Source organism: Phallusia mammillata, chromosome 8 (genome assembly GCF_965637545.1).
Source record: "Phallusia mammillata chromosome 8, kaPhaMamm4.hap1.1, whole genome shotgun sequence".
Lineage (NCBI taxonomy): Eukaryota > Metazoa > Chordata > Ascidiacea > Phlebobranchia > Ascidiidae > Phallusia > Phallusia mammillata.
Genome location: NC_137259.1, coordinates 7,636,282 through 7,659,609, shown reverse-complemented (window position 1 = coordinate 7,659,609; position 23,328 = coordinate 7,636,282). Strand labels below are relative to the sequence as shown.

The 23,328-nt window shown below is 36.1% G+C and overlaps 4 protein-coding genes and 1 long non-coding RNA gene across 6 annotated transcripts; 2 read left to right on the top strand and 3 right to left on the bottom strand.

The window, feature by feature from the left end:
- Positions 1-166: 166 nt before the first annotated feature.
- LOC145204230 (uncharacterized) lies at positions 167-2,991 on the bottom strand. The gene is made up of 3 exons (XR_013853456.1): positions 2,946-2,991; positions 1,301-1,463; positions 167-380 (listed from the first exon to the last, which is right to left on the bottom strand). It is a non-coding gene; the product is annotated as an uncharacterized LOC145204230 (long non-coding RNA).
- Positions 1,583-2,985, top strand: LOC145204536 (neurofilament light polypeptide-like). The gene is made up of 5 exons (XM_080077126.1): positions 1,583-1,624; positions 1,691-1,816; positions 1,957-2,070; positions 2,150-2,256; positions 2,465-2,985. The coding sequence occupies exons 1-5, from the start codon at positions 1,583-1,585 to the stop codon at positions 2,598-2,600; spliced, it is 525 nt and encodes a 174-aa protein (XP_079933252.1). The 3' UTR covers positions 2,601-2,985.
- Positions 2,992-3,474: 483 nt separating the features above from the next.
- Positions 3,475-12,645, top strand: LOC145204229 (cyclin-Y-like). Its single transcript, XM_080076712.1, has 11 exons — positions 3,475-3,609; positions 3,838-4,113; positions 4,555-4,629; positions 4,920-4,948; positions 5,046-5,149; positions 5,225-5,318; positions 5,611-5,730; positions 5,806-5,878; positions 6,376-6,469; positions 7,319-7,481; positions 10,373-12,645. Exons 2-11 carry the CDS (start codon positions 3,945-3,947, stop codon positions 10,478-10,480), a joined length of 1,029 nt encoding a protein of 342 aa, XP_079932838.1. The 5' UTR covers positions 3,475-3,609; positions 3,838-3,944; the 3' UTR covers positions 10,481-12,645.
- Positions 12,646-12,781: 136 nt separating this feature from the next.
- Positions 12,782-17,277, bottom strand: LOC145204227 (histamine H2 receptor-like). Of its 2 annotated transcripts, XM_080076710.1 has the most exons (9): positions 17,074-17,277; positions 16,860-16,964; positions 16,121-16,252; positions 15,535-15,664; positions 15,028-15,162; positions 14,499-14,638; positions 14,016-14,254; positions 13,811-13,949; positions 12,782-13,131 (listed from the first exon to the last, which is right to left on the bottom strand). In XM_080076710.1, exons 2-9 carry the CDS (start codon positions 16,943-16,945, stop codon positions 12,996-12,998), a joined length of 1,137 nt encoding a protein of 378 aa, XP_079932836.1. In that variant the 5' UTR covers positions 16,946-16,964; positions 17,074-17,277; the 3' UTR covers positions 12,782-12,995. The 2 variants fall into 2 exon arrangements, with proteins under 2 accessions (XP_079932836.1, XP_079932837.1); XM_080076711.1 differs by lacking the exon at positions 17,074-17,277 and having other exon boundaries at positions 13,886-13,949; positions 16,860-16,989.
- A 562-nt stretch (positions 17,278-17,839) lies between these two features.
- On the bottom strand, positions 17,840-22,948 carry LOC145204699 (growth hormone secretagogue receptor type 1-like). Its single transcript, XM_080077291.1, has 8 exons — positions 22,838-22,948; positions 22,565-22,696; positions 22,189-22,318; positions 21,601-21,729; positions 21,083-21,222; positions 19,998-20,236; positions 19,186-19,330; positions 17,840-18,439 (listed from the first exon to the last, which is right to left on the bottom strand). The coding sequence occupies exons 1-8, from the start codon at positions 22,939-22,941 to the stop codon at positions 18,289-18,291; spliced, it is 1,170 nt and encodes a 389-aa protein (XP_079933417.1). The 5' UTR covers positions 22,942-22,948; the 3' UTR covers positions 17,840-18,288.
- Between the last annotated feature and the right edge of the window lie 380 nt (positions 22,949-23,328).

Below are 23,328 nucleotides of genomic sequence, written 5' to 3'. Positions count from 1 at the left end.
ACTCTAATTACCAATAGGTTAAAAACCACTTTGACAGTGATTGATAAATGTTTTTGTTTCAAAACAATATAGGCTACAGTTGAATAAGTTAAAAAATAGCTGGAAAACCTGAACGTCACAAACTACGCTTTTTTGGATTTTAACCCAACAATGTCAATAACGTACTTAACCTCTATAAGCTGTTGCTGCCAGGCATGATATCAACTTTATAGAGCTCTCCTGGGAATTGTATTTTTGTACCAACATTTCGACGTCCTATGCAGGTCGCATTCATCAGGGTAAATAACACTGGGACAGTATTTTCACAGTATAGGCGTTTTTTATTCTTTTTTTCCTTTGTTCATCGTGCTCTGTACTACTTGCGTTCAGTGATGAAGGCCCTGAATAGAATGTCGAAAAGTTGGTACAAAAATACAATTCCCAGATGTGCTTAACTTCTACTTTACAACTTACAAATATTGTGTTTTTAGCGACTTCGAGCGAGAATTGAGGACTTGGAAGTCCATAACAAACGTGTTGAAATTGAAAGGGTCAATATACAGATCGATTGCGAAGAGGCAGTCGCTAAGTATGATGGAAAAACCTTTATTTCACAACAATATTTTTTCCGCAATGCTAGCCATAACCAAAACATTTTACGCAGATACAAATCAGAAAAACATCACTCGAAAGATCTGGAAAAGGACATGAAGCACTTGCGCAAGGTTAGTATTTCGATGACAATCTATAGTGTGCGTTCACGCCTATAAAATTGCGAGAAATGACTTTTATTCCATGTGTTCGTTTTTCTGAAACATTAATAACCTTCTTAAAAAAAAACTTGCAAACATCGCGTTTATAATGCATTTTAAGGATGTGGATGACGCAACATTGGAAAGAGCTAAGCTGGAGACTAAGGTCGAAAACTTGTCTGAGAGTCTTGCTCTCGAGAAACAAGTGCATGAAGCAGTAAGTCCTAACTGCACATACGCAGACTTCTAACCATACACCAGTGGTTCCCTCACTGTCAGCAAACGTGGTTCCCCCATTGACAAACCATTTACATTCATTCCTAACATAGTACATAGTAGATGCCAAACCAAACAAAAATCCCTTAAAGTTGGGGTTTTTATTTACTTTGCAAGTCATATTCCCAGAGCTAATGTACAAACCACTTGCAAAGTTAAAGCAAATTCCCCAACACAAGTTTTAAAATTCCTCCCTGGTTGGAAACCCGTGCCATACACTAAAGCCTAAATAATAATGTTAATTATCTGCAGAATAAAACACCACTAGTAAAAAAAATCAACAGAGTACTTACATTTTAAGGAAATGGAAAACTTGCGAGATCAACTTCAACCATTAGAAGAGTCAGTGTTTAGCGCAGAACCAGGAATTCTTCCAGATCTTAACGATGCGATTATTAACGTCCGTAAGCAGTACGAAGATTTCAACTCTAAGTCACTTGAAGACTTGGATGGCTACTACAAAGATAAGGTTGAGTTATGTTATGCTTCTGTAGGCTGTACGCTTCGGTATATTTGAAAAATAAGTTAATACTTAAAGAACCAAAAATCGCATTTTTTATTTCACCTAACTTATAATGTCACAATACGGTGTTCATATTCACATGTGGTTATTAAATGTTTAAGTGACTTTTTGCGTATTTCATATCAACGAACAAATTTTGGTAGCCTATGTTTCCATACAGGTCAACAACTTGATCAAACAGCTGAAATCTGCACAAGACGATGCGAGACAACAACGTATGGAAGTCGCTGAGAAGCAGAAGATTATCATTCGTCTTGAGAGGGAGTTGGAGCAGTTGCGTGGAGTGGTACGATTTTTGAACGGTTTTGCTTAGTGGGGTTTAAACACGAATTGCAGGAACAAAAAATCCTCGCTGGCATTGGTGCACAAAGGGCAAATTATGTTCTACAATAACCGAATAGTGTCCTACTAATTTCAAATTTGCAGAACAACGGTCTGGAGAAATCTATAGAAGATTTGAACGATCGTTTGGAGCGAGAGAGTGAAGAAAATAAGGAGCTGGTCGACAAAATTCATCACGAACTTGATGACACTAAAGAGGTTGTGTTTGTTAAGACCTTTAGATTTGTTTTAGCTTCAAAATTAACAGTGATTTTTTAAACATTGAATTGTTGCATAGGATTTGGGAAAGTACTTAAAAGGATATCAAAAGTTGCACAGTTTGAACATGAGTCTGGAGCAGGAGATAGGCATCTACCAAAAAGTCTTAGCTGGAGAGGAAGCCAGGTAACATTATTTCGGTAGTTTCGGTAGAAACCCATTTTATCTTCGATCTTTTTGCGAATGTTTGAATTAAAAGTTGGACACCGAAGATTGTTTACACAACAGAAATTGTATTGTGCACATAACAATGAAAAACTTTCGGTTAAACTATGCCACCGTATTGATGTCACAAAGCCCACTTAAAATGGTCATAAACTGCATTTTGGTCCAGAATATCCGAAATCGACACGAGTTACCGGAGAGGCAAAGAATCGACCATATCTTCTCACCATTCTTCTGGTAGAACTTCTCCGTCTTTGGACAGACAAGACATCGTGAACAAGATGATGGAGGAACATAACGATTAAATATTGTATTCCGCTCCGTACATACATACACAGAATGTTATATAAAATATGTCTAGTTACAACTTGCAAGTATTTGGACACCTGAAATAACCTATACCAGTCCAGTTTTAATGTGTGTCCAATCTTTAGCTTCAGCTGTCAGATGGTGTTTTCAAATAACAGACGCAGTCGAGCTGGTACGTGAAATGCTTAAAAATAAAACGTTCAAAAACAAGCAGGGTGGTTTAAGCCAGATAAATCACTGGGATACAACGAGACTGTATCAGTTCCAGGAGTCGATCAAGCTCATCATGGTAGCGTATATTCCAAATTGGGAACAAAACCTAATGAATTAAAAACACTTACCTTAGTTTCTAATTGAAGTATGCTGACAATTTCTGTGTTCTGAATGTGGCTTCTTATGTTTTCGCTGGTCCACTCAAAGCTGCGAAGACACTGAATACAGATCATCGAACTTTGGCTAAACGTTTCCAACTTTGTAAGGTACAGTATATATCAAAAATTTGTCGAGGTTTATCAAATTTTTCAAATTTTTTTGTAACTTTTATATTTGTTACTCTACTTGTATTAACAGTTTAATTGTTTAATAGAGAACATTCTTAAAAAATACAATATGCAGTGCAACAGAAAATAACTTCAAAACGAAATCGTAGTTTCATTTTGTGTTACAGTACCTGAAACAATATGCCTAAAAGTTTATGGCGCAAAAATCTTTAGTCTTGTACGCAGTTGTGCTTGTGCAAAATTGCAGATGTCTCATATATGTGATCTGTAATCTGTATGTAATTGTCTGTGTGGGTTGATAATCACATTGTTCGAGAATTCGTTTGTGCTGACTTGTGACGCAAACTAGGGTTTGTTTCTGTTGTTGCGTTAAATTTTGTTGATATTTTTTAATTACAAAGCATTTTTACGTTGTTTTGTCACAAATTTCTCAGAGTTTTGTTGAGTTGAGTTTATTTCGCTCAGTGAAACGAATTGTTGCCAAACTGACGGGTCAAAGTTTAAAGTAAGTTGGGCAACTGTTTGTACCTAAACTACACATAAGTTTGACAATCAGACAGTAAGATCTTCTATACTTACAAGTTACAAGAAACGTAAAAAGTTGCAGAAAACCTAAGATGTTACTAAATGTGACGAATTTGAACAAACGCTACAATTCCACATTAAAATTAATTTTTTTGGCTGTAGATAACTTCTGAAAATGGTAATTTTTGTTTGACTTTACTGTATGCAGGTTGCTAGTCAATAACAAGAACTCTGTACATGAAACTGAAGGTTAACCAAATAACATCTCGAATTTTTGAACACTGTGTGCATGGATAGCATTTGAATTCATTAGAAATGGGAAACAAGCAATGTGGATGTGTTTCATCATCGTCACCGAAAGTTTCCAAAAAAGATGGCAGGTCTAAATCAAAACAACAGCGCAGTACAGGAAAGAAATCATTAGAAGTTTTTGATGGAAATGAATCCAAGCTACAACACATAAGTGATAGAGAGCAAGCAGATGGTAAAACAATTTGATCTACAGTGTAATTTATTTGTAGAGTATAATTAATAACTTTTTAATTTAAATACATGTGTTAAGTATTTAAGAATGTGTTTAATTCAACATTCCATACACTCAACATTTCATCTGTTTGAAGTTGTTTGAAAGTGTTTGATTGCACTGTGTCATGTATTTATTATGTTTGCTTGATGTGACATTTAAAACTGGTTGTATGCTGCACATATTCAGCTTGTTAGCAAATACATTTGCTACCCAGACCCTTAATTTTATTCCGAAAGTTGTTTTGTCAAAAAGTATCATGCTGACTCAGTAATAACTGTAACAATAGCCACAAATTTACATAATTAAAAGTGCATGTTCAACTGCCCAAAACAAGATTTAATCATATTCTTTAGTTTTGTAATATTAGACGTATGTATAATTCTTCCCTTTTGTTCGTAGAAATTGACCAAACCCAAACACCATCTGACCATCCAGGTCCTGGAACCATCTTTATCACCAAATCACATTCTGAAAGTAAGTAGGTTAAATAGATGCCAAGAAAAACAAAAAATACAAAAATACAAGAAATGTAGAGTTCATGTAGCTATAGGATTTCCTTGCTGTTGCCATGAGCACCCAATGTGATTTTCATCTATTTGCTGTGTTTTATTTTGTTTCAAATCATGTACTAGTAAATTTCTTTCCTAAATTTATGTTGCATACTATTTGCTGCTTTAAAACAACTTTTATGTGAAATATTATTTTTTTTACCTTGTCTTGTAAAGCTATTTACATTAAAGATTTGTTTTCACCCTTTTTTACAGTTCTCGAAAACTCGAAGATCCTAAATTCTGTGAGTATTGAATGCATTTATATTTTCATTGGCTTTTTTGTAAAGTGTGTCAAGGAAATAAGCCTGTAACAAATCGTTTTTTGGTATTGTTTTCCAGGCATCCCCGGGTTCCAATGCACACAAGCGCCGTAGTTCCTGTTCAACAATTTACATTGATGACAGCACTGTGAGCCAACCCAATATAAAAGCTTCAATAAAATGGTGTGTTATTATAAAACTGATAATAGGTGGTTTGTAAACTCATTAGGTTTAACTGGGTGTGGTATGAAATTGCAGTGTTGCCCTGGCTGTTTATTATCATATAAAGTATCCAAGAGAAGAGGAACGGTTGAAACCTGATATATTTGATGAAAAACAACACCCTTTAACAGTAAGTTGTAGTTTCAAATGTCGTCATAAGAGTTGCAATCTGTTTATGTGTAATTTAATCTTGTAGTCATTTCTTTCGGGGGTGCAAGGCATAGACTTTACACAACTTTAAAATGCCATCATGATAATTTTCTTGCTGTCAGTTTGGACAAAATTGCTTTCTGACAAACAGAACCATGTTAATACTAAGCTAGTAGCATTCTATGTCTGTTATGGGCACCTTTCCGCCATTGTTATAGACCTTTAATTTCAAATATATGTACAATCTTTATGTTATATATGTTTCTATTTAGAGAGATCGAGTTCCATCTGACTATGCTTCAAGGGAACCCGATCACCGACAAATCTACAAGTTCATTCGAACTTTGTTCAGTGCTGCCCAATTAACAGCAGAATGTGCTATTGTTACATTAGTAAGTAATCATACCAAGTGTTTATTAAATGTTATCCAACCTGTTCAGTTCAAAACAATTTTAACTACTTTTCAGATTTATGTTGAAAGGTTATTGACCTATGCAGAAATTAAAATATGTCCTGCCAATTGGAAAAGAATTTTGCTTGGTAGGTGATGTTTAACACATTTTTGTTAAATCAGGGTTGGTATATTGCCTCATTAAGCATTTGCCCTTCTCAGAGTTCAAATTTGGAGCAAAGCCATTGCTTGTTCGTGTTTCCATGGCAATTTACACCAATGGTACATCCTGTTTTTGGCTGGGTGTGCCTTGCCTGTCTTCAATTACAAGATTATCAGTATTGAAAGCTTTGGACAAATTACAAATGCTGTAAAAATCCTACAGCTGTAAAAAAGTGTTTTTTAATACAATGCTCAAATGACATTTTTCTGCTCAAACGGAATCTTCGATTTTTTAACCTTTAAGCCATATATTCATGTCATTTTGTTCTGCAAGCTTATGGCTGTCTGCATAGCTTCAATTTTTCACGCCTGATTTAGTGGCAAAGCCTTTTGTTCCTTTTCTCCTGAAAAAGTAATAACATGACCTTTCATAAAGTCGACTCGTCACGTTACTGCCAATATACATAATGGCTGTGTTCGTTAGGTGCGATCCTGCTTGCTTCCAAAGTGTGGGACGACCAAGCAGTTTGGAACGTTGATTACTGTCAAATTCTAAAGGACATTTCTGTAGAAGATATGTAAGTATTGTAGCTGAAGCAAAAATTTTGCATTGCAAAGACCTAACAGGTATTTTTCATGGCCTGTTTGGTTTAGCGGTTTTGAACTTGAAAGGTTGTGAGACAGTAAATGCGTTTTCAAAAAACGCTATTCGGCAATATTGGACTGGATTTGATACCCTTTTAAACGCCGAAACATCAATGAAACGTCTAATTTAAAACTGCCGTCCATGGAGCGTAACCTGAACACTCACACATTTCATGCTGACTCAGCAAAAATATCATATCCACGTTATGTTAAATGCGCCTAAAAATAACATATACAGCAGTTTTGGGGTGTTTGAGGCCGAATCAAAAACGTCCCGAAATCGATTTACGTAAAAACGGTCTAAAATAAGATGTAAGCGAAAATTGACAGGCCTTAATATAAGGAAAGTTGCTAAGTAGACAGGAGTGGAAAAAAACGATATTTGGTCAGTGAGTTAGACAGGCTTGTTGGTTGACTTTACTGGGTGTTTCCTTTCTTGTCAATTTCTCCAATTCGACTACCGCTACCGCCGACCACCAACGCTTTCACCATAAACCATATTGATTTATTGACGTAAGATTTGCCCTTTTATTTCCAGAAAGGTGGAAAGATGTGTGCGTCAGTGTGAGGTGGCTAATTGCGACCCGTGGGTCACATTGCTTTTTGCGTGACGTATATTTCCACGTCATTTTTGTAAAATCGAGTATTTTTTCAAGGTCAAGGAAAACGTATTGCCTAGTTTCGTAAACACAAAGACTTGTTGTCTTGCTGCAATATTGGGCAAAAAGTCCCTGTAATCGTGTTTTATTTTTTTAAATCATAACGAATCTCTATTACTGTAGGAATGAAATGGAAAGGCAATTTCTTACATTGCTCAACTTCAACATAAACGTTCCCAGCAGTGTATACGCGAAATATTATTTTGACCTTCGAACTCTCGCCACCGCCCACAACCTTATGTTTCCCATGGAACCGCTGGGCAAAGAACGAGCTACCAAACTCGAGGTGAGGACGGCTGTTTAAATGTCGAAATTTCTGCTGCTGCAATAGCTAAATTATCAGCGTCTTAGGCTTTCAAAATGCTGTGTTGTATCCAAATTTCGTAAAAATGCTAAGGATTTGAGCAGATACACAAAACAGCCTAATGTGTTTTTAAAGTCAACATGTGTTTTTAAAGTCAACACCATTAAAGCTTTAGTGGCGGTGATGGCCGCCTTTGCACAGTTTCAGAACGTAATGGTGTATAAAGTACAAGATCAAATACTGTAGCATTATTAAGCCTTAATTCAAGATTACAGCCAAAGTCCCTAGCAGTGGACTTATAGAGTTGAGATTTCAAATCTCATTGATGACTAGATTTTTTTTTTAAGATTTTAGTTCACTATTATTACTTCCTTCTTTTATGGACGTCTAGGTCGGATTTACAAAAGTTTAGTAATTGTTGAAAAAATGTAAACGCTGAATGACGGAAAAGAATGTATACACGCTTGATACAATTCTATGTTATCAATACATTTAAAATATATTTTCCAGTTTTTTACCTCAAGCTGACGCGACCAATTTGAGTTTTAATTGCGTCATGTATATAAACAGGTGCCATGCGTTGTTAATCATTTTGTTGCCATAAATACACTCATGGTAAAGATGCACCTGTTACCCCAAAAAATATATTAAAAGGTCACAAAATGTATGTCAAGCTGAGTTTTGAGAAACGCTGTTATGTCCCTGAACTTTCAATTTCATCTGCATCCCGTTGGTAATTGGCAGGTTGTACTTAATTACAGTTATCCTTCGTAAATTATTTCCTTATTCCACACACACCCCTATGTGTGGCGCTATGATTTGACTTTTTTGCCTTTTAATCGTCTATACATGGGCGACATTAGTGGGTCTGTGTTTATGAACACCTTTGTCACCATAACAAAATAAAATTAATGAACAATATACGAAACTGATAAACATCATAAAATCGATCCCCTCGCAATCATAAATGACGAAACAACTTGCTGTGTCTTTTCGGATTAAACGAATGGGCCATTCCATACAGTCTACATTTTACCCTTTTCACTTATTTTTTTGTCCGAGATTGTGCGAACAATTGCACACAGCACGAATACAATTTAGTTATATCAAAAGTATCATTCTATGTTGCTTTTTATAACCTGACATGTTGTTACTAATAACTGTTAATTACGGATTACAGACATTTTATTATTCAGCTATGATACAAAATTACAAGCATCGTTAAACAAGTGCAGATTTTCTTATAGCTTTTCATTGCCACTCCTTCATTCGCAAATACTTCTATTTACTCAACGAATGCTTAATTAACAGACAAATATTATAACAAAACCATACTGGAAGGTTCTACTATAGTGCAGTGCTTCGTAAGCTTTTCATTATATTTACCCCTGAAAACTACCCGCTGAATGTCATATACCTTCTTTTAAAAAATTAATTATCAACTATGACGTCATAGAATGATGACGTCACGAAACTACAGAAATATAATGTAACTACCCTATTTCATTTCAAAGAGAAATCTTAAGGTCTTGTTCACAACTGCACTGTGTTTTGCCTTAGTATAAGGAATGTAAATCACAACATTGAAGAGTTTTTTTAGTAATTAAATTGGGCGTAAACAGGTCGAGAGGCACCAAGTTTACATCTTAATTACAACTTACATATTTTGAGCATGAGAAGCTGTATGGCCATCCACAGTCCAAACTATAATGTATCATGTCCACCTGAAAAGGTTGATGTACACCTGTCCGTCGACGCCCGTGCAAATATTGTCTGTGCTTGTTTGTCTTTGTGTTTTCGGGAAACTGCTGTTTGTGCAAAGTCACTGAGCGCATCTTGTGGTACCCAGCGCTTTGCCTTGTTACACCTACTAATCAAAAGATACTTACCATAAAATTATCTGTTTGTTGCAGAAATTAAGAGTGAAATTGCATTACTCGCCTAACTTACCATTTTTAATAGTTTTGTGGGAAACGGTTTTTATGAAAAATACTTTTTGGCGAGAATGTTTTCTTAATCTAACATGCATCTGTCATAAAGCTTTTATACTGTAAAATTTTGCGATTTGCGTTATGGCACATAAAATCTGCCTAATATAGTTGCGGTTTAATGCAGCTACTATTGGATGTGTGTCGCTCTTATCTTCGACCAAACATATCTTAGTATCCTCCATTCAAAACTGATCTTTACCCAAGCCGTGCGTAATTAGCAAAGGTTTATACTTTATAGTATGCTTTGGCCAAAAATGGTTGTTTCGAAACGCGTTGATTGTTCTGTACAATCTTTTTGACTTTGATTTATGGGGATATTACACAGTTTACATTAACTTAGTTTTCAGGGCAGTAATTTGCCAGCACACTTGGTATGGCTTTCCATATAATTTACACACCAAGACAAAAAACATTACTGTGCTTATACCCTAACAGCATGTTACTATTTGAATTAGGATCTGTCATTCGAGTACAAGCCTAATTTACTTTTTTGTCTTCTATGATTTTAAACTTTATTTCCAGTTTACAGTACTTGGGCACAGCAAAACCAAACATATGCATCAGCACAAAAGTATATTGCAATAGATTACAATAACACTTTTTTCTGAGACGTTTGACCCCATAATGACTTTTTTGGTCACGTGAATATATGATTTGTATACTACAGGTCAAATGGACATAAGTAGACAGCTGCTAGACTTATTTTGTAGGTTTAATAAACACACTTACATTCGTTGATGTAGTAAGAAACCCTGATATGAAAGGCAAAATGCAAAGGTTGTGCGGAAATTCCTTACAGAAATCTTTTGTTACCCAAAACAGCTTAAAACATAACCTGCATGGGACTGTTTTAGTAACCATTTTTCTGTATCTTGTCCACAGGCGACATCCCGATCCTGTGAAGACAAGTTCAAACGTCATTCCCTCAGACGCACAGTGAGCGCCGACCACCTATCAGTCAATCACAACACAAGCGTCGTGCTGTCATAGCGACCGTTGCCAAGGGGCTGTGTGCAAGCTGTGAAATCGGCGGCGCTGGTATCAAGATTTCAAGTGAAGGCAGCGATGCTCCATGCTCCCTTGTTTCTTCATTGCAGTGCCTCTCACTTCGCTCCCACTTTTTTCATACTTTTCTCTTTATTATTTAGGTATCCCCTTGCGCGGTGCTTCATATTTATTCGCGTTTTTAGAGAAATCCCTTGTTGCTGAGATGATACTGCCAATGCGGAAGTGGAAATGAAGTAGAAATGTCATGAACTTTTTCAAGCAAAATGACACATCTGCCGAAGTATGCTGTACCCAATGTTGGAAACAATCCACCTGTGAAACTAGTCAAAATAGTTTCTGTACTAACATGAAACATAAAGGAAAGTTTATGGTGTTGCCAACTCTGATTTCTGTACAAAGTTAGTTTATTCAGTGGTCTGATATACCGGTGCTTGTTACCCCCAATATGCGGATTTGTTTTACACCAACCTTCCATTCTTGGCTTAAAAAGGTTGGTGAATGTTAGATAATATGTACCCAATTGGCTGACCCCTTACACGTTAATAAACTAAACCAAATACTGCGCAAAAACTATTATTATTGAACATGACTAGTCTAGTAACAATCACTTTGTGGCTGGTTAGATTTTTGATAATTGTACAAACTGTGTTTCATTTACAAACTCATTGACAACTACATTAACAGTCGTTAAGTGACTGCCCATTCTGCCATAGGTTTATCGTACCGTACAACTTGATTTTTAATTTTTGAAAATTTGTGCTTTGTCCAAATTGGCAACGTGCCATTCAAAGTATGGTCGATATCTGTTTGTTTATTTCCTTTACTTTTTACTGCGATTGGCTCAAAATGTTTTATTTTGTTTTTTAGGTCGGTGTGTAAATTAACGCAATTGAATGGAATACGTGTTCAATTATTCATAACTAATTGGCACTAATTGACATTCACCTTTAAACCCGCATTAAATGTGGGTCAAATAATTTAAACGCTCTTGCGATAGACGAAATAAAACTATGTATGAAATCGAAAATATAGCTATGACGTCACTGTGTTTTCGTGTCTAACTTTAACTGACGATGACGTAACTGGTTTAGTGACATAATTCCGTCGGCCGATTTCAAAAGACCTTAGATTTTAACCTTGGACTCGAGCAATTGCCTTATATTTTTTTCTTTCCCGTTTCATGTGGTTGCGTACTTTTTCTATATTATCAAGTCTTATGTTTTGTACACGTCAAGGTAACGCAAAAAACTTAAAAACCTGTTTGATTTTTAAGAGACAACACGTCGACAATGAAAAAAAGCTCTAGCCTACATTCAAAATAAGTACAACCGAACGCACAATGGCACAATTGTGCATGTACTTATTTTGCCTTTAAATTCTAAACAGTCGGTTTTATGAGCCATGTGATTGTGATTTTAGTATACAGTAATCGTGAACTTAAACTTTTCATTTTTGTGCCATGAACCCAAAATTTGAAACCTTTTTTTTTCACCGCCAAACTTACAGTGTTACCTCTCTCATAATTGTTCGATTTCTTCAGTGTTTTGTTTAGGGGGAATCCCCTCTCGCGACGTTGCAACTGCGAGCGCCACCACGCGGGCATTTTGAAATAACTTTTTAGCAATTTTGTAGACAGTTGAAAACAGCGCAAACAAGGCATTTTCAGTCTTGACCATTTTGATAACAACTTGTCAATTGGTTGCTAGTCAATGTTTTACTTATTCTATATTGTAAACCTGTTTTGAAACTTTTTCATGGGCCCTTTAAGCTTTATTAGCCTTGCTGGATAAATGTTGTCGTAAAAGGTGGAGATGTAATAACTTTCAGGCTACAATTCGACTCAAGTTGAGTCTTGCTTTAAGGTGACTCGACTTGATTTGAGGCACTCGTAAACAAGTGCTTAAAAAAGTCTCAATATCTTGACTTTTATATCCTACTACTTTAATTTTTTTACCTTGCAGCGCCCCTTAAAGGTTTCCCCCGTTCAAGTATGCGCACTTTAGCGGTCACTCAAGTTCAAAATGCCATTTGTGGTTTGACTCTTGCAACTTTGTATTTCACTTTTTCTCTGGCACCTTTCCCTTTTACAAACGTTTTCGTCGTGTACTGTACTGTCGCGTTAACGGCATTTAGTCTGTTTGAGCCGATCTTATGCTTGCTTGTGTGGGTCTGGAAGTTTAGGTATGGCTGCCGTACAAAGATTAGCTCTGCTGGTATTTCAACCAAGACCGAAAACTACACTTTTTGCTTGATTCAAGGGAGTAATTAACAACAATTTGTACATACCAGCGTTAAGTTTTTATAACAGATAAAAATAAATGAAAAATAGCAATTTTTAACGCCATAAAACGGGATAAAGAAGCAAGATGAAGTTAATACGACCTAAAATCGCTTTACCGAACGATTTTGTTTTTCACCATCATATTCCTTGACTTTGAATAACTCTCGACTTCTCTAGGCACAGCTTATTAACACAGCTCTGAAGTTATTATCTTGTCTAGATGTGGACACGAGTTTGCACGGCTTGATGGAGTGAGGTTGTGGGGGAGTGATCGTAAGTAACGACCACAGAATCTGATCTTTTTCTTCCAAACAAGCGACAACAAAACTCCCACGTATCTCTGCGCAGTTTTCTGTAGAATATCAATAATGATTATTTTTAAAATCAAAAAATTGGCTGCAGCGAATTGCACTATTTTGTGTCAAAAGCTACGTACAGAAATGGTTAGACATTTGTTGGGCAGAAGATTATTTTTTGTATGGACTATAGCCAGGGTTGCCATACCGTCCTTATTTCCAAGATTTGACCTTATTTTGAAGGGCAATGTCTTAGAAAAAGTTTTTGTCCTTATTTCTAAGAACTGACCTTGTTTTTGACTTGAGTCCTTATTTTTAACAATTACAAGTCAAATCCCTGCTAAAAGTAAACCTAGACCTGGGCTGTCGTGAGATGCACTACGTGTTTTCTACGAACAAAGAGTTGGAACAGATTGTTCCTGGCAAAAAGAAATATGTCAAGGCTCGTATAAATGCTAAGATAAATGCCAAATCGTTTTGTAGAAGCCCGTTTAGATCAGAAAGTTTGATTGACAGGCCTATAATAATAAAGACACACAGAATGGACAATAGTAGACAATGGCTTGAACAAGACTTTCTAGGGTTGTTGGGCATTAGGTTATATCCAGCAACTTTGCTCGGTAAAACCTACATTTGGAACAATAACGGACACTGAACGTAAAGTCAGGCCCGATTGTTACAAAAACCAAAGCTCGAACCCAACCTAACTCTGGTTCACAGTTTGTTAATTCATACCTTGCTCCCAGATTGTAAAATACTGGATTAAGGCATTCTGAGAAGCGTAGAAATATGTAATAGTATGTTCCAAACCTCCAATCCCATGTCATGGCATGTGTTCCAAAAGCGTTTGTATTGGTTGTAATAAACTCGTACACTGAGAAAGATAAAAATAGAATATTCTCTGTATATATTTGATAACTTATGACTTTTGTTAACTTACGTGTAAAAGGTAAGTAACCCATCAAAAAGCTGCCCACTATTAGCATTAGTTGGACAACCGCTTGAATTTCTTTGCTTCCGTGTTTTTGTGTGCATGTATGCGACAAAACTTTCGCCCGTTTCTTAGCAGCACGCACAACAACAATTGAAGTAGTTACAGAAACAATTGCCACAACAAGAATAGGTACGCAGAGAAAAATTGGATAAAACACATATGCGTATATTCTGTATGTTGGCACCCTGTAAAAACATAACAATTTTGTGTAAAGTTATATTTCCGGCGACTTTATCAATCGTACATTCGTTGTAGGCCATATTTATCCTTAAATACTAAAAAAATAAGGATTTTAAAGTGTAAAAAGTATCATTTTTAGTTAAAGTACTTGTACGTCAAAACCTGCAATATTTACATGTAGCCTATTGTTGTTTACATTACAAAAATGTTGGTAACTTTGGTATACCAACACAATTTAAAACTATTTACCATATTCCGTTTTGTGTACACGAAGGCCATTTAGAAGTAACAAAAAGTGATGTTCTGTTTCGCACTTTAACACCAACAAATATCGAACTTGGAACGCATCCACAGAAGAAAGTAACCAACCAAATCGCACAGATCCAAATCTGTTAAGTTTCAATTTTTGAAACACGTCAGAAAATTTGCTGAATTTGCTAGGGTCTAAAATTGGGAACCGGACCGGCCAAACCGATTAAACAAACAAATGTGTGCGTTATAAGTCGTGTCTGTTTTTGGAGCCAGGTTGAGGCCGGTATCTTGCTTTAGCGTTAATGATAGGGAGTTGAATCCGGCCTGACTTTAAACTTGGCCGTATTTGTCTCGTAATCTCAACTTAGGAAATTGTAACTTTCGGGCCTTTTATTGCAACAAAATTGTGGGTTCAAACTGGTTTAGACCCCAATTTGAGACCCGTTTATAAATCTGATTTTACTTAACCCACTAGCATCAGCAGAAATAGGATTTATAGAAATAATAACAACACTAGTATACTTGCCTTTGCATGAAACGATGTGATTTTGTTCAAGATTTGCGATTTGACAAAAGTTAGAGAAATGAAACGTAGCATCGCAAAGCTTAAAATATGTAAGGAGGTCACGTAACATGTCCAGATGTGCATCCCCCAGTAAATCTATCAATACAAAATGCGTATTTGTTAAATTTGTAATTACTAATAGTGGTTGACATTTTTTGCTACCATTATTTTTGAAAATGTCTACACAGACTGAAATACCATGTTTTACCCAAACGGCCAATGGTTTCTAGAACGATTTTGTTCCGTGGCCCGATGCTACAAGTGGTTATATGGCACACTAAAATTACGTTATCGCTCATTGCTGGGTTATGGCTTACAGTTTGAAAACCAGTGTCTTCGATATTTTTTGAAAAACGAGATGTTATGCCAACAAAAATTGAAAAAAAATGACTAGAAGAAAAAGAAAGCTTGACTCGTAAATATATTCTTGACAGTTGTTACACCAATCGTTGTCATGATTAAACCTACCTTACATAGTATTTCTGGTAAGTCGAAAAACATAAATCCCCACGTTCTGCGATATAAGTTGACCCAACTGAACAATGCCGACACCAAATCGGAGACACAAAGACTCAAAATGAATTGATTGAAAATACTCCTGAAACCAACATTAACAAACTTCTTTTTTTTTATTGTATTTTTCGACAATCAGGCGGCAGTCCGAGAACTGAAAATTGCCCTTTGTCGTTCACGGGATTCGAACCCAGGATACTCCCGGGGACGAAACCCGAACAAACTTCTTTGTGTGAGGAACAAATATGGTTTTTATTATAGTAAGCCTATGTGGTTAACTGTGGTAAAAATAACCTTCTGATCTTAAATTAACCGTGCACAATGCAATATGATATATAATTATAGTTTTTATTTTGTATTGTAATAGTAAAGCAGTGCGTTTAGTGTTCTACCTATTTTTTCTAACGATGATATTTTTGCTTTAAATTTACGAATCTGAAAATAACATGCAATAGTATCTTGTTTTTTTTTCGGTCAGCTCTGTTATATGTCTGTAAATGCTTCTTACATTAAGCTATTTATTTTGTGTTTAAAATCCCACCTCTTTAATGCATCGGTTGTAATGAGAACAGCCATCGTGAGCGAGTTTCCTATCACTCCAAGTACCAGAAGGAAAATGTACAGAAAAGCTGTCACCGCAACATCAACTTGGTTGAAAGGAAGTTGGTACGACCTATTACAAAACAAACATCAAATAACATATGACTTTCGCGGGTCGCAAAATAGGGGTGAATAAAAGTAACACTGTGTTGCTTTATATCCGTTTATTGACGTTTCTAGTCCTGCTAAACCTAGAACTTAATTTGCATTCCTTTAAGTCAATGTTAGTAAATATTTCAAGGCCTAAAACATTAAATTACCTATTACAGTAAACGTTTGTTGAACAACTGTACTTTGTACTGTTTTTAGGGGCTGAAAGTGGTAAGTTCCTTTTGAGTTGAGTTAAGTTGAGTTTATTTCGCTTGGTGAACGAAATCATATCGACGCCATTGCACTTAAACAATCACCAAGCCGGAAATAGCTGCGCAACGTTAAAACCTTATGGAGCGCAAAACGGTGGAGGGCACAATTGGTGGATGATGGTAGAACGCGCTGCAGCTACAAGTTAACTTAAAGCATTCCGGTGATAAGTTTTAGCTTCACAAGAGTCACTTAGTTTATTCCTACATTTATTCTAATTAACAACATTTGATATTTTTACGCAGACATTTCCATAACTAACTTTTTTACAGTGATAATACTGATAAACATATAGCCTTATTCCAATATGTTGCACTTACGAATTCGTTGTGTTTGTCGTCAGATCTTGTAACGTTGAATTTGTGATTTCGTATGTTCCGTATGTCATGGAAACATTTAAAGGCATTTTTAGTTTTTCAATTTGCCTAAAAACATGAAACTCTAGGCTTTTATCCTGTTAAATGGAAAATGAAAAATGTTCGAAATACAATGTAGTTTTCAACTAAAATTTACTGTTACAAACAATATACGTACCCCAAAAAACTTTTCTTATACTGTTTTCTTTTTTTTCTTGCAAACCTTTTACTTTTAATTTGTCTTCAAGTGCTTGCTTCCTTTACAAAACCGTATTGTTGACTTTCTTTGCAAACTGTGTTTTATACCTGACGTTGTTGCAAGCTTTGTCATATCGTGCGCTCATAATATACAGTCTTCCGCTATAGGCGCTATACTGTCAGCTACATCTGAAGGAAATCCTTTACGCATCTAATCAAATACTGAGAAATTTGTCCCAGTACCCTATACCATGACTTTAGAGTCCGATGGTGTCCATTACTAATTGGGTGTAAGGCGAACTCCGCTATGTTAATATGATGTTATTAGTTCAGTTCCCTGGTATGAGAAATGAGCTTCTTCCTTATCTTCTCCGCCCCTGTTGTTGATAAACATTTACTCATGTCCTGTTATCAGCCCAATGCACCACACGCCAATTGGCAAGATTTTTTGACACGTTTTTGTAGCTTTGTTTGTGTTGGGGGATGGGCGGGGAAACTATATTGCACTGCTCTAGGGTAGGCTTATCTAGAGTTTATGATGTAGATGAGATTTTTTTCTATTACGATTTAGATGGTTGAAAAACAATCGCTTATGTTTTGTGGATACTGTGGGGGCGGCCGTTAGTTTGTTGACATCATGGCCCGTCGCGACTGTGGACTGAGGCCAGTGTGTTCCCAGTTCTGACTCCAGAGCGTAGAGTGTGCAGACTGCAGAGTGTGCACAGCAGAGTCGTGACTCCAGAACGAAGAGTGTCTAGAGTGTTTTATTAAACGAAACGCAAAACACGTGGTACACAAAATTCAGCAGGGAACACGAAATCACATTTGCAGGCGCACGGCTGGAAACCAAAAGCTTCCTGACTCCGTAACGAAGGGAAATTGGGACGGCCTAATCCCCAACGCACAAACACGAAATTTAGGACACATAAAAATACGCTATACGTTTAAATTACTTGGGTAATTTTAGAAGTTTATGATTTTAAATGTAATGCTTTCGCATGACAACCGCTACAATACACTTTAAAAAATGATTATGTTAGTTTGTCGAAAATGCTACATTGCATTAAACTACAACTTGGCGTAAGAAAGAAAAACAACATCTATGAAGATTTAGGCACAATATATAAACAACCGTAATTCAACATTTTAAAGTGTGTTAAATAAGAAGTGATGATTTTAGATTTTGGTTTCGCGATCACGGTCTTCCTGAAGCTATTGCGTTTACATACACAACCGGCCGTGCATGTGTCTCAGCTCCAACGCTTGATTCGGTGGAGCGTTCTGATCCTCTGTCTTGGCAACCGAATAAACGACGACAGAATTTTGACGTCTCACAACGAAGTTTGCTAATGAAAGTAAATGCATGAAATATACACATAAGGAGGGTAAGTTTTGTAAATGTTGTTTGCATTGCACAATTAAAAATAAAGAAATTATAATGGATAGAGGGCAACCTTAACTTGGAACGTATTGTTCTAGAACAAACAAAATATTCCATATTCTGTATTCCAAGTTGCATCTCGTTGTCATAAACAAGTTTCTAATGTTAAGCTGCAGACAGTGTACACTGTTATGGCCATGGGTGTAAGTTCACCAGAAACATCCATTAAAGGCCATTTTCTTTTTTAATGCACATAATAAAGCGTGTGTTGCAACTGTATTCCCTAATTTAATCGACTATTTCACATACTATTTGTCTATATTAAGGTTTTTCACGAATACAGATTCTCGTTTAGTCTATTCGACAGGTTAAAGCCAAAATTAGAACCGAATTCCAACACACGTTTGCCAATTACATTTTTTTCAGGGGGGCACAGGTCATACAGGCTTCAATAAAGGGGGCCACGAGGCCCAAAAGTTACTTCTAGGGGGCCACGGTCAACAAAAGGTTGAGAACCACTGCCCTATAGGTCGAAACGCTGTGCACTGTCCGCAGCTTATCACTTATTGGCTTGTTACTTTTACACGTTCTTACGTTATACAATATTTTCGGATTAAATCTTTCCGATCAACGAATGTTAGATTTTGCTTGGTACCAGGACTTTATCGAGGTCAATAACTTCGCGCGTTCCATTAACCTTACTGCTTCTACCTTGAGCCGAGGTTGTAAAATACAGGGTTGAGGCACTCGGAAAAACGTAGGCAGATGTATTGAAATGTTCCGAATCTCCATTCTGCTTTCAGTGCTCCGTCGCCAGAGTCGGTCGAATTGATTGTGTAGAATTCGAACGCTAATTAACAGATACAAATGGTTAGTTCAAAATAAAGACACAGATAAAGATTAGTGAGGCAAAAACGCCGTGATGATAAAGTTGTTTTGGATGGCCAGTTTAAACTTGGTTTTGTGTGTCTGTTGGTTAAAATCATTTTTTGCGATGTTATTCTTTATCAAAACACTTGTTTTACAAATGTTATTTGCCGTAAATCAACTCTCAAAAGCCAGATAGATTTAAAAGCAAGTATTTAAAAGCTGATTGAGAAAAATTGAACACCTGAATGTTCACGGGAAAACAAACAGGCCAAAATGCAGCGTGAGAATCCGGAAAGGTTTAAGAAAATGTGTGGAAAAAATGGAAAGCAATAATCCCGCAAATCCAAAGTGCTGACGAGAGTCTGAGTATAGGGATTTAAACCATATATTTGCTCATAGTACAATTGCAGCCCCTTGCATGGTCTGCGTTTTTCGTTATTATACAGGAGAAAAAGAGCAAGGTTTATAAACGAAACAAAAAATTGCTCTTGAAGTTTTATTATAAGTATTCGACGTTTTGACGTCCCGTAAGAACAGTATGATTTGTTTTGAAGTCAAACCCTCCCAAAAAGGTTTTCCTATGATGATGTTCTGATTACAAGCTTAAAAAATCCAGTGTGCTCGGTCAAAGTAATTACAATGAAATCACTCGCCTGTGAAAGGAACGTATCCCAATAGAAAAGAGCCGACGATCAAAGCCAGTTGAAGAATTGCTTGTTTTTCTTTGCGCCTTCGTTTTATCATGGCAACTTGTGATAAAGATTTCGTCCTTTGCTTTCTGCCCTTGAGCATGGTGGTTGCAATCAACAGCGACACAATAACCACGCTGACAATTGGAATGTAGAAAAAGATTGAATAGGCGTAGTAGCTGTATATGATGTAAGTCACTAACCTGCAAAATAAAATTCAAAACAATTGCGCAAAACAAAACGAAAACTCAAGGCGACTGAGATTGGAGAATAGTTTCCTAAAAACCACAGTCACTGCAGTGGTCGGCAACCGCCGGTCCGCGGCCCGGTACCGGTCCGCGAGGAGTTCGTTACCGGGCCGTATAATGTTTTAGGTTAAATGCTATAAAACATTTTGCCCATGTATCCCGGGGATGATAACCTAATTTAATCGTTTTTATTGCTAAATATTTGTAGTTTTTTGAAGACCGGTCCGCGATAAAATTTTAGTTTAAAAAACGGTCCGCAGTGCAAAAAAGGTTGCCGACCCCTGACTTAGTGAACATAATTGGAATATGTACATGTTTTGGCTCAATGGCTTTTTTATTTCTTTATTCAAATAGAATCAAAACAAAAATTTTAGGTTACGGTTTTAATACGTATAGGACGCAACTGCATACCAATCCCGATTATTTTATGTGTGTTTGAGGGACATTTAATCACGTAAAGTAGGAGGACAACAGTTTATCATTTTAGGCAGTAAACCAAAGACGCAATGTAATACGAATCCCGATTATATTTATGTTTTTTTTATTGCCAAGCAACTCAATTCAACCGAGCAATCTAGCAAGAACATTAGTGATACGGTATTAACTCGTAATTGGTGCTTTCTTGCTCGATGGTTTGTTGGTCTCACACCTGTTGCCGTATTGCAGTTGGAGGCATTTGATCACCATTAAAATTTAACACAGAACATGTAATCAGGATGCGTACACAAAAGCGTTCTGGAATTGATAATAAGGGTTCAAACTACAACAATTATGTTAACATACAACAATACGTTTTCATACCATTCTTCGTTCTGTGTACACGAAGGCCATTTCGCAACTGGCAACAGTGAAGACCTATCTCTATCTCTTGCACCACTGAACAGGGCCATAGGAACGCAACCAGCAAAGAAAGCGACGAACCAAATCACACTGATCCAAATCTGATCACAATATAACTCATGTCAGGAAAAATAAAATTCGGCCATTTATGTGGATGATTTAAGGATATTATTTGAACTAACTGAACAGATACAAATATGCCAATTTTTTAGCTCTCGTCTTAAATAAGTATTTTTATTGTAGGTAATTTTTAACAATAATCTAAATATGTGCTGAAAACTTTGTCATGTTTGGTACAAAGAAGAACCGCAGCAAAATGTGAGATTTACCTTTTTAGCGGTTTAAAATTCGATTCTACTTCTAAAATTTGCATTATACTATAACTTGGTACTATTTGAAACGCAATTATCGTCAAAAAGTAACAATTGCTACAAAATATCATATAAAAGAATTGCTCTCACGTGAGGCCTCTTTCTAACCTTGGCATAAAAACCAGTGATTCGTTTCATGTAGTTTGCCGATATAACTGAAATATATCGAAGAATCGCAAAACTGAGAATATGACAGGCTGTGACGTAGGAAGTCCATATGTCAACACCCCAGTATACCTGTCGAGATAAAATGAATGGAGTAGAAAGGTGAAAAACATTCCGATAATCTTTAAACAATAAAAGTATGATCCTTTTTATAGCTAGAAATGTCGTCTTATCATGCAAAGCAAAGTATATGCTGTTACCGTTAGTCCAAGCCAGCAGTAGAATTTTAAGGTGTGTATTTCGTTCGGCATCATTATTGTCATATTTTTCTACAGGTTTGTTTATCCTAGACCGTTTTTAACCAAATGCTTTCGTATAAAACAAACTCTCAGAGATCTTGTGCATGTAAGGAGTTCGTATGTTGTTTTAGACTCAATCGCTGTTAACGCTAATTTAGTCCATGTTTAACTTTTCTCTTTCGAAACCCGACCCCGAAAAGCAGTCCGACTTTTAAATCTGTTTCAAACAATGTAATCAACATTTATGTTACTCTTCAAGAAATTCCGACATGTTGGTATTGTTTTTTCTTACCAGACAAAATGCATTGGGCAAAGCAAAGTGTTCAAAACCCCAGGTTCTTCTGTACAAGTTGATCCAACTTATCAAAGCCGAAACCAGATCGGAAATACAAAGACTCAAAATAAACTGGTTGAAAATGGACCTGAAAAATAATCTCAAAAGTAAACATTTCTAGTGAAAACAATAGCAACGTTAAGAAATGCATTAACTTTAAAGAGTTTTGTTAATTATCTTTTAAGAACACATGCAATTTATATGCTAAGTAAATTCCATTTAGAATCAAGCACTTCAAGTTTAACCGTTTATGTAAATGTAAGCTTCCTACTTCTTTAAAAGTCAACTTTTCGTGCTAAATTATGCGACACAACAAATTAGATTTTACTTTTACCTCTTTAGGGAATTGGTTGAAACAAGAACAGCGATCGTTAAAGTGTTTCCTACAACTCCAAGAACAAGAAATGTAACAAAAAGTACTGCCGAAATAATGACATCGACCTCACTAAACGGTACCTGGTATGGTCTGTAATATAGAATAATCTATTTTAGACGCCACCAAAAATAAACTTATATAACTTAGTTGAAATCAGTTGGAACGGCATTAAAGTTATTTAAAAAAAGACAGTGCTCATTTAAAAATTTTAATTTGTGGTAACATACTTACACAGTCGTTGAGTTAGTAGGTATTGAATCCAAGGATTGACTAACAGTTGACGTGGAAAGGTTTTGAAATGGAATATCCACCATTCCAAACGCAGATATGGCCATATTGCCACTCATTACAAAAACTGTATAATATAGGATAACTATAACTCAAAATACTTTCGATGAACTCTAAATAAAAGTATTGTCATAAGTGTACTTCAAGTTTTTTTTTTACCAAATTCAACATGTTATACACTACACAAACATAAAAATCTGCTTAATACTAAAACTATAAAGAAAACTGGAAGTACAGGCAAGCGTATACTAAAACCTATCTTGCCTATACCCAAATAGTTTTAAGTATACACGTCTGGTGTCAGCGTAATGGATTTCCTAAGTAACGAAACCTGAGATAAACTCCTTGGCGATTTTAAGGCGCTAAGGAAGCTTTAAGTGTTTTGGGCAAAACATCGCTTAACTGATTTTCTCTCGTGGTGACGTTGTTTGAAT

Excerpts from the sequence above, each read along its gene's own strand:
- LOC145204536 (XM_080077126.1), top strand. The coding sequence starts at position 1,583 with ATGTCACAATACGGTGTTCATATTCACATGTGGTTATTAAAT. Across the intron at positions 1,625-1,690 it reads TTCACATGTGGTTATTAAAT|GTCAACAACTTGATCAAACA; the intron begins GTTTAAGTGACT and ends GTTTCCATACAG. Across the intron at positions 2,257-2,464 it reads TTAGCTGGAGAGGAAGCCAG|AATATCCGAAATCGACACGA; the intron begins GTAACATTATTT and ends ATTTTGGTCCAG.
- LOC145204229 (XM_080076712.1), top strand. The coding sequence starts at position 3,945 with ATGGGAAACAAGCAATGTGGATGTGTTTCATCATCGTCACCGAAAGTT. Across the intron at positions 5,879-6,375 it reads TTGGAAAAGAATTTTGCTTG|GTGCGATCCTGCTTGCTTCC; the intron begins GTAGGTGATGTT and ends TGTGTTCGTTAG. Across the intron at positions 6,470-7,318 it reads GACATTTCTGTAGAAGATAT|GAATGAAATGGAAAGGCAAT; the intron begins GTAAGTATTGTA and ends CTATTACTGTAG.
- LOC145204227 (XM_080076710.1), bottom strand. The coding sequence starts at position 16,945 with ATGCCTTTAAATGTTTCCATGACATACGGAACATACGAAATCACAAAT. Across the intron at positions 15,163-15,534 it reads TACCAGAAATACTATGTAAG|ATTTACTGGGGGATGCACAT; the intron begins GTAGGTTTAATC and ends TTGTATTGATAG. Across the intron at positions 14,255-14,498 it reads TGTACACAAAACGGAATATG|GGTGCCAACATACAGAATAT; the intron begins GTAAATAGTTTT and ends ATGTTTTTACAG.
- LOC145204699 (XM_080077291.1), bottom strand. The coding sequence starts at position 22,941 with ATGGCCATATCTGCGTTTGGAATGGTGGATATTCCATTTCAAAACCTT. Across the intron at positions 22,319-22,564 it reads TCAACCAATTCCCTAAAGAG|GTCCATTTTCAACCAGTTTA; the intron begins GTAAAAGTAAAA and ends ATTATTTTTCAG. Across the intron at positions 20,237-21,082 it reads TGTACACAGAACGAAGAATG|GTTAGTGACTTACATCATAT; the intron begins GTATGAAAACGT and ends TTTATTTTGCAG.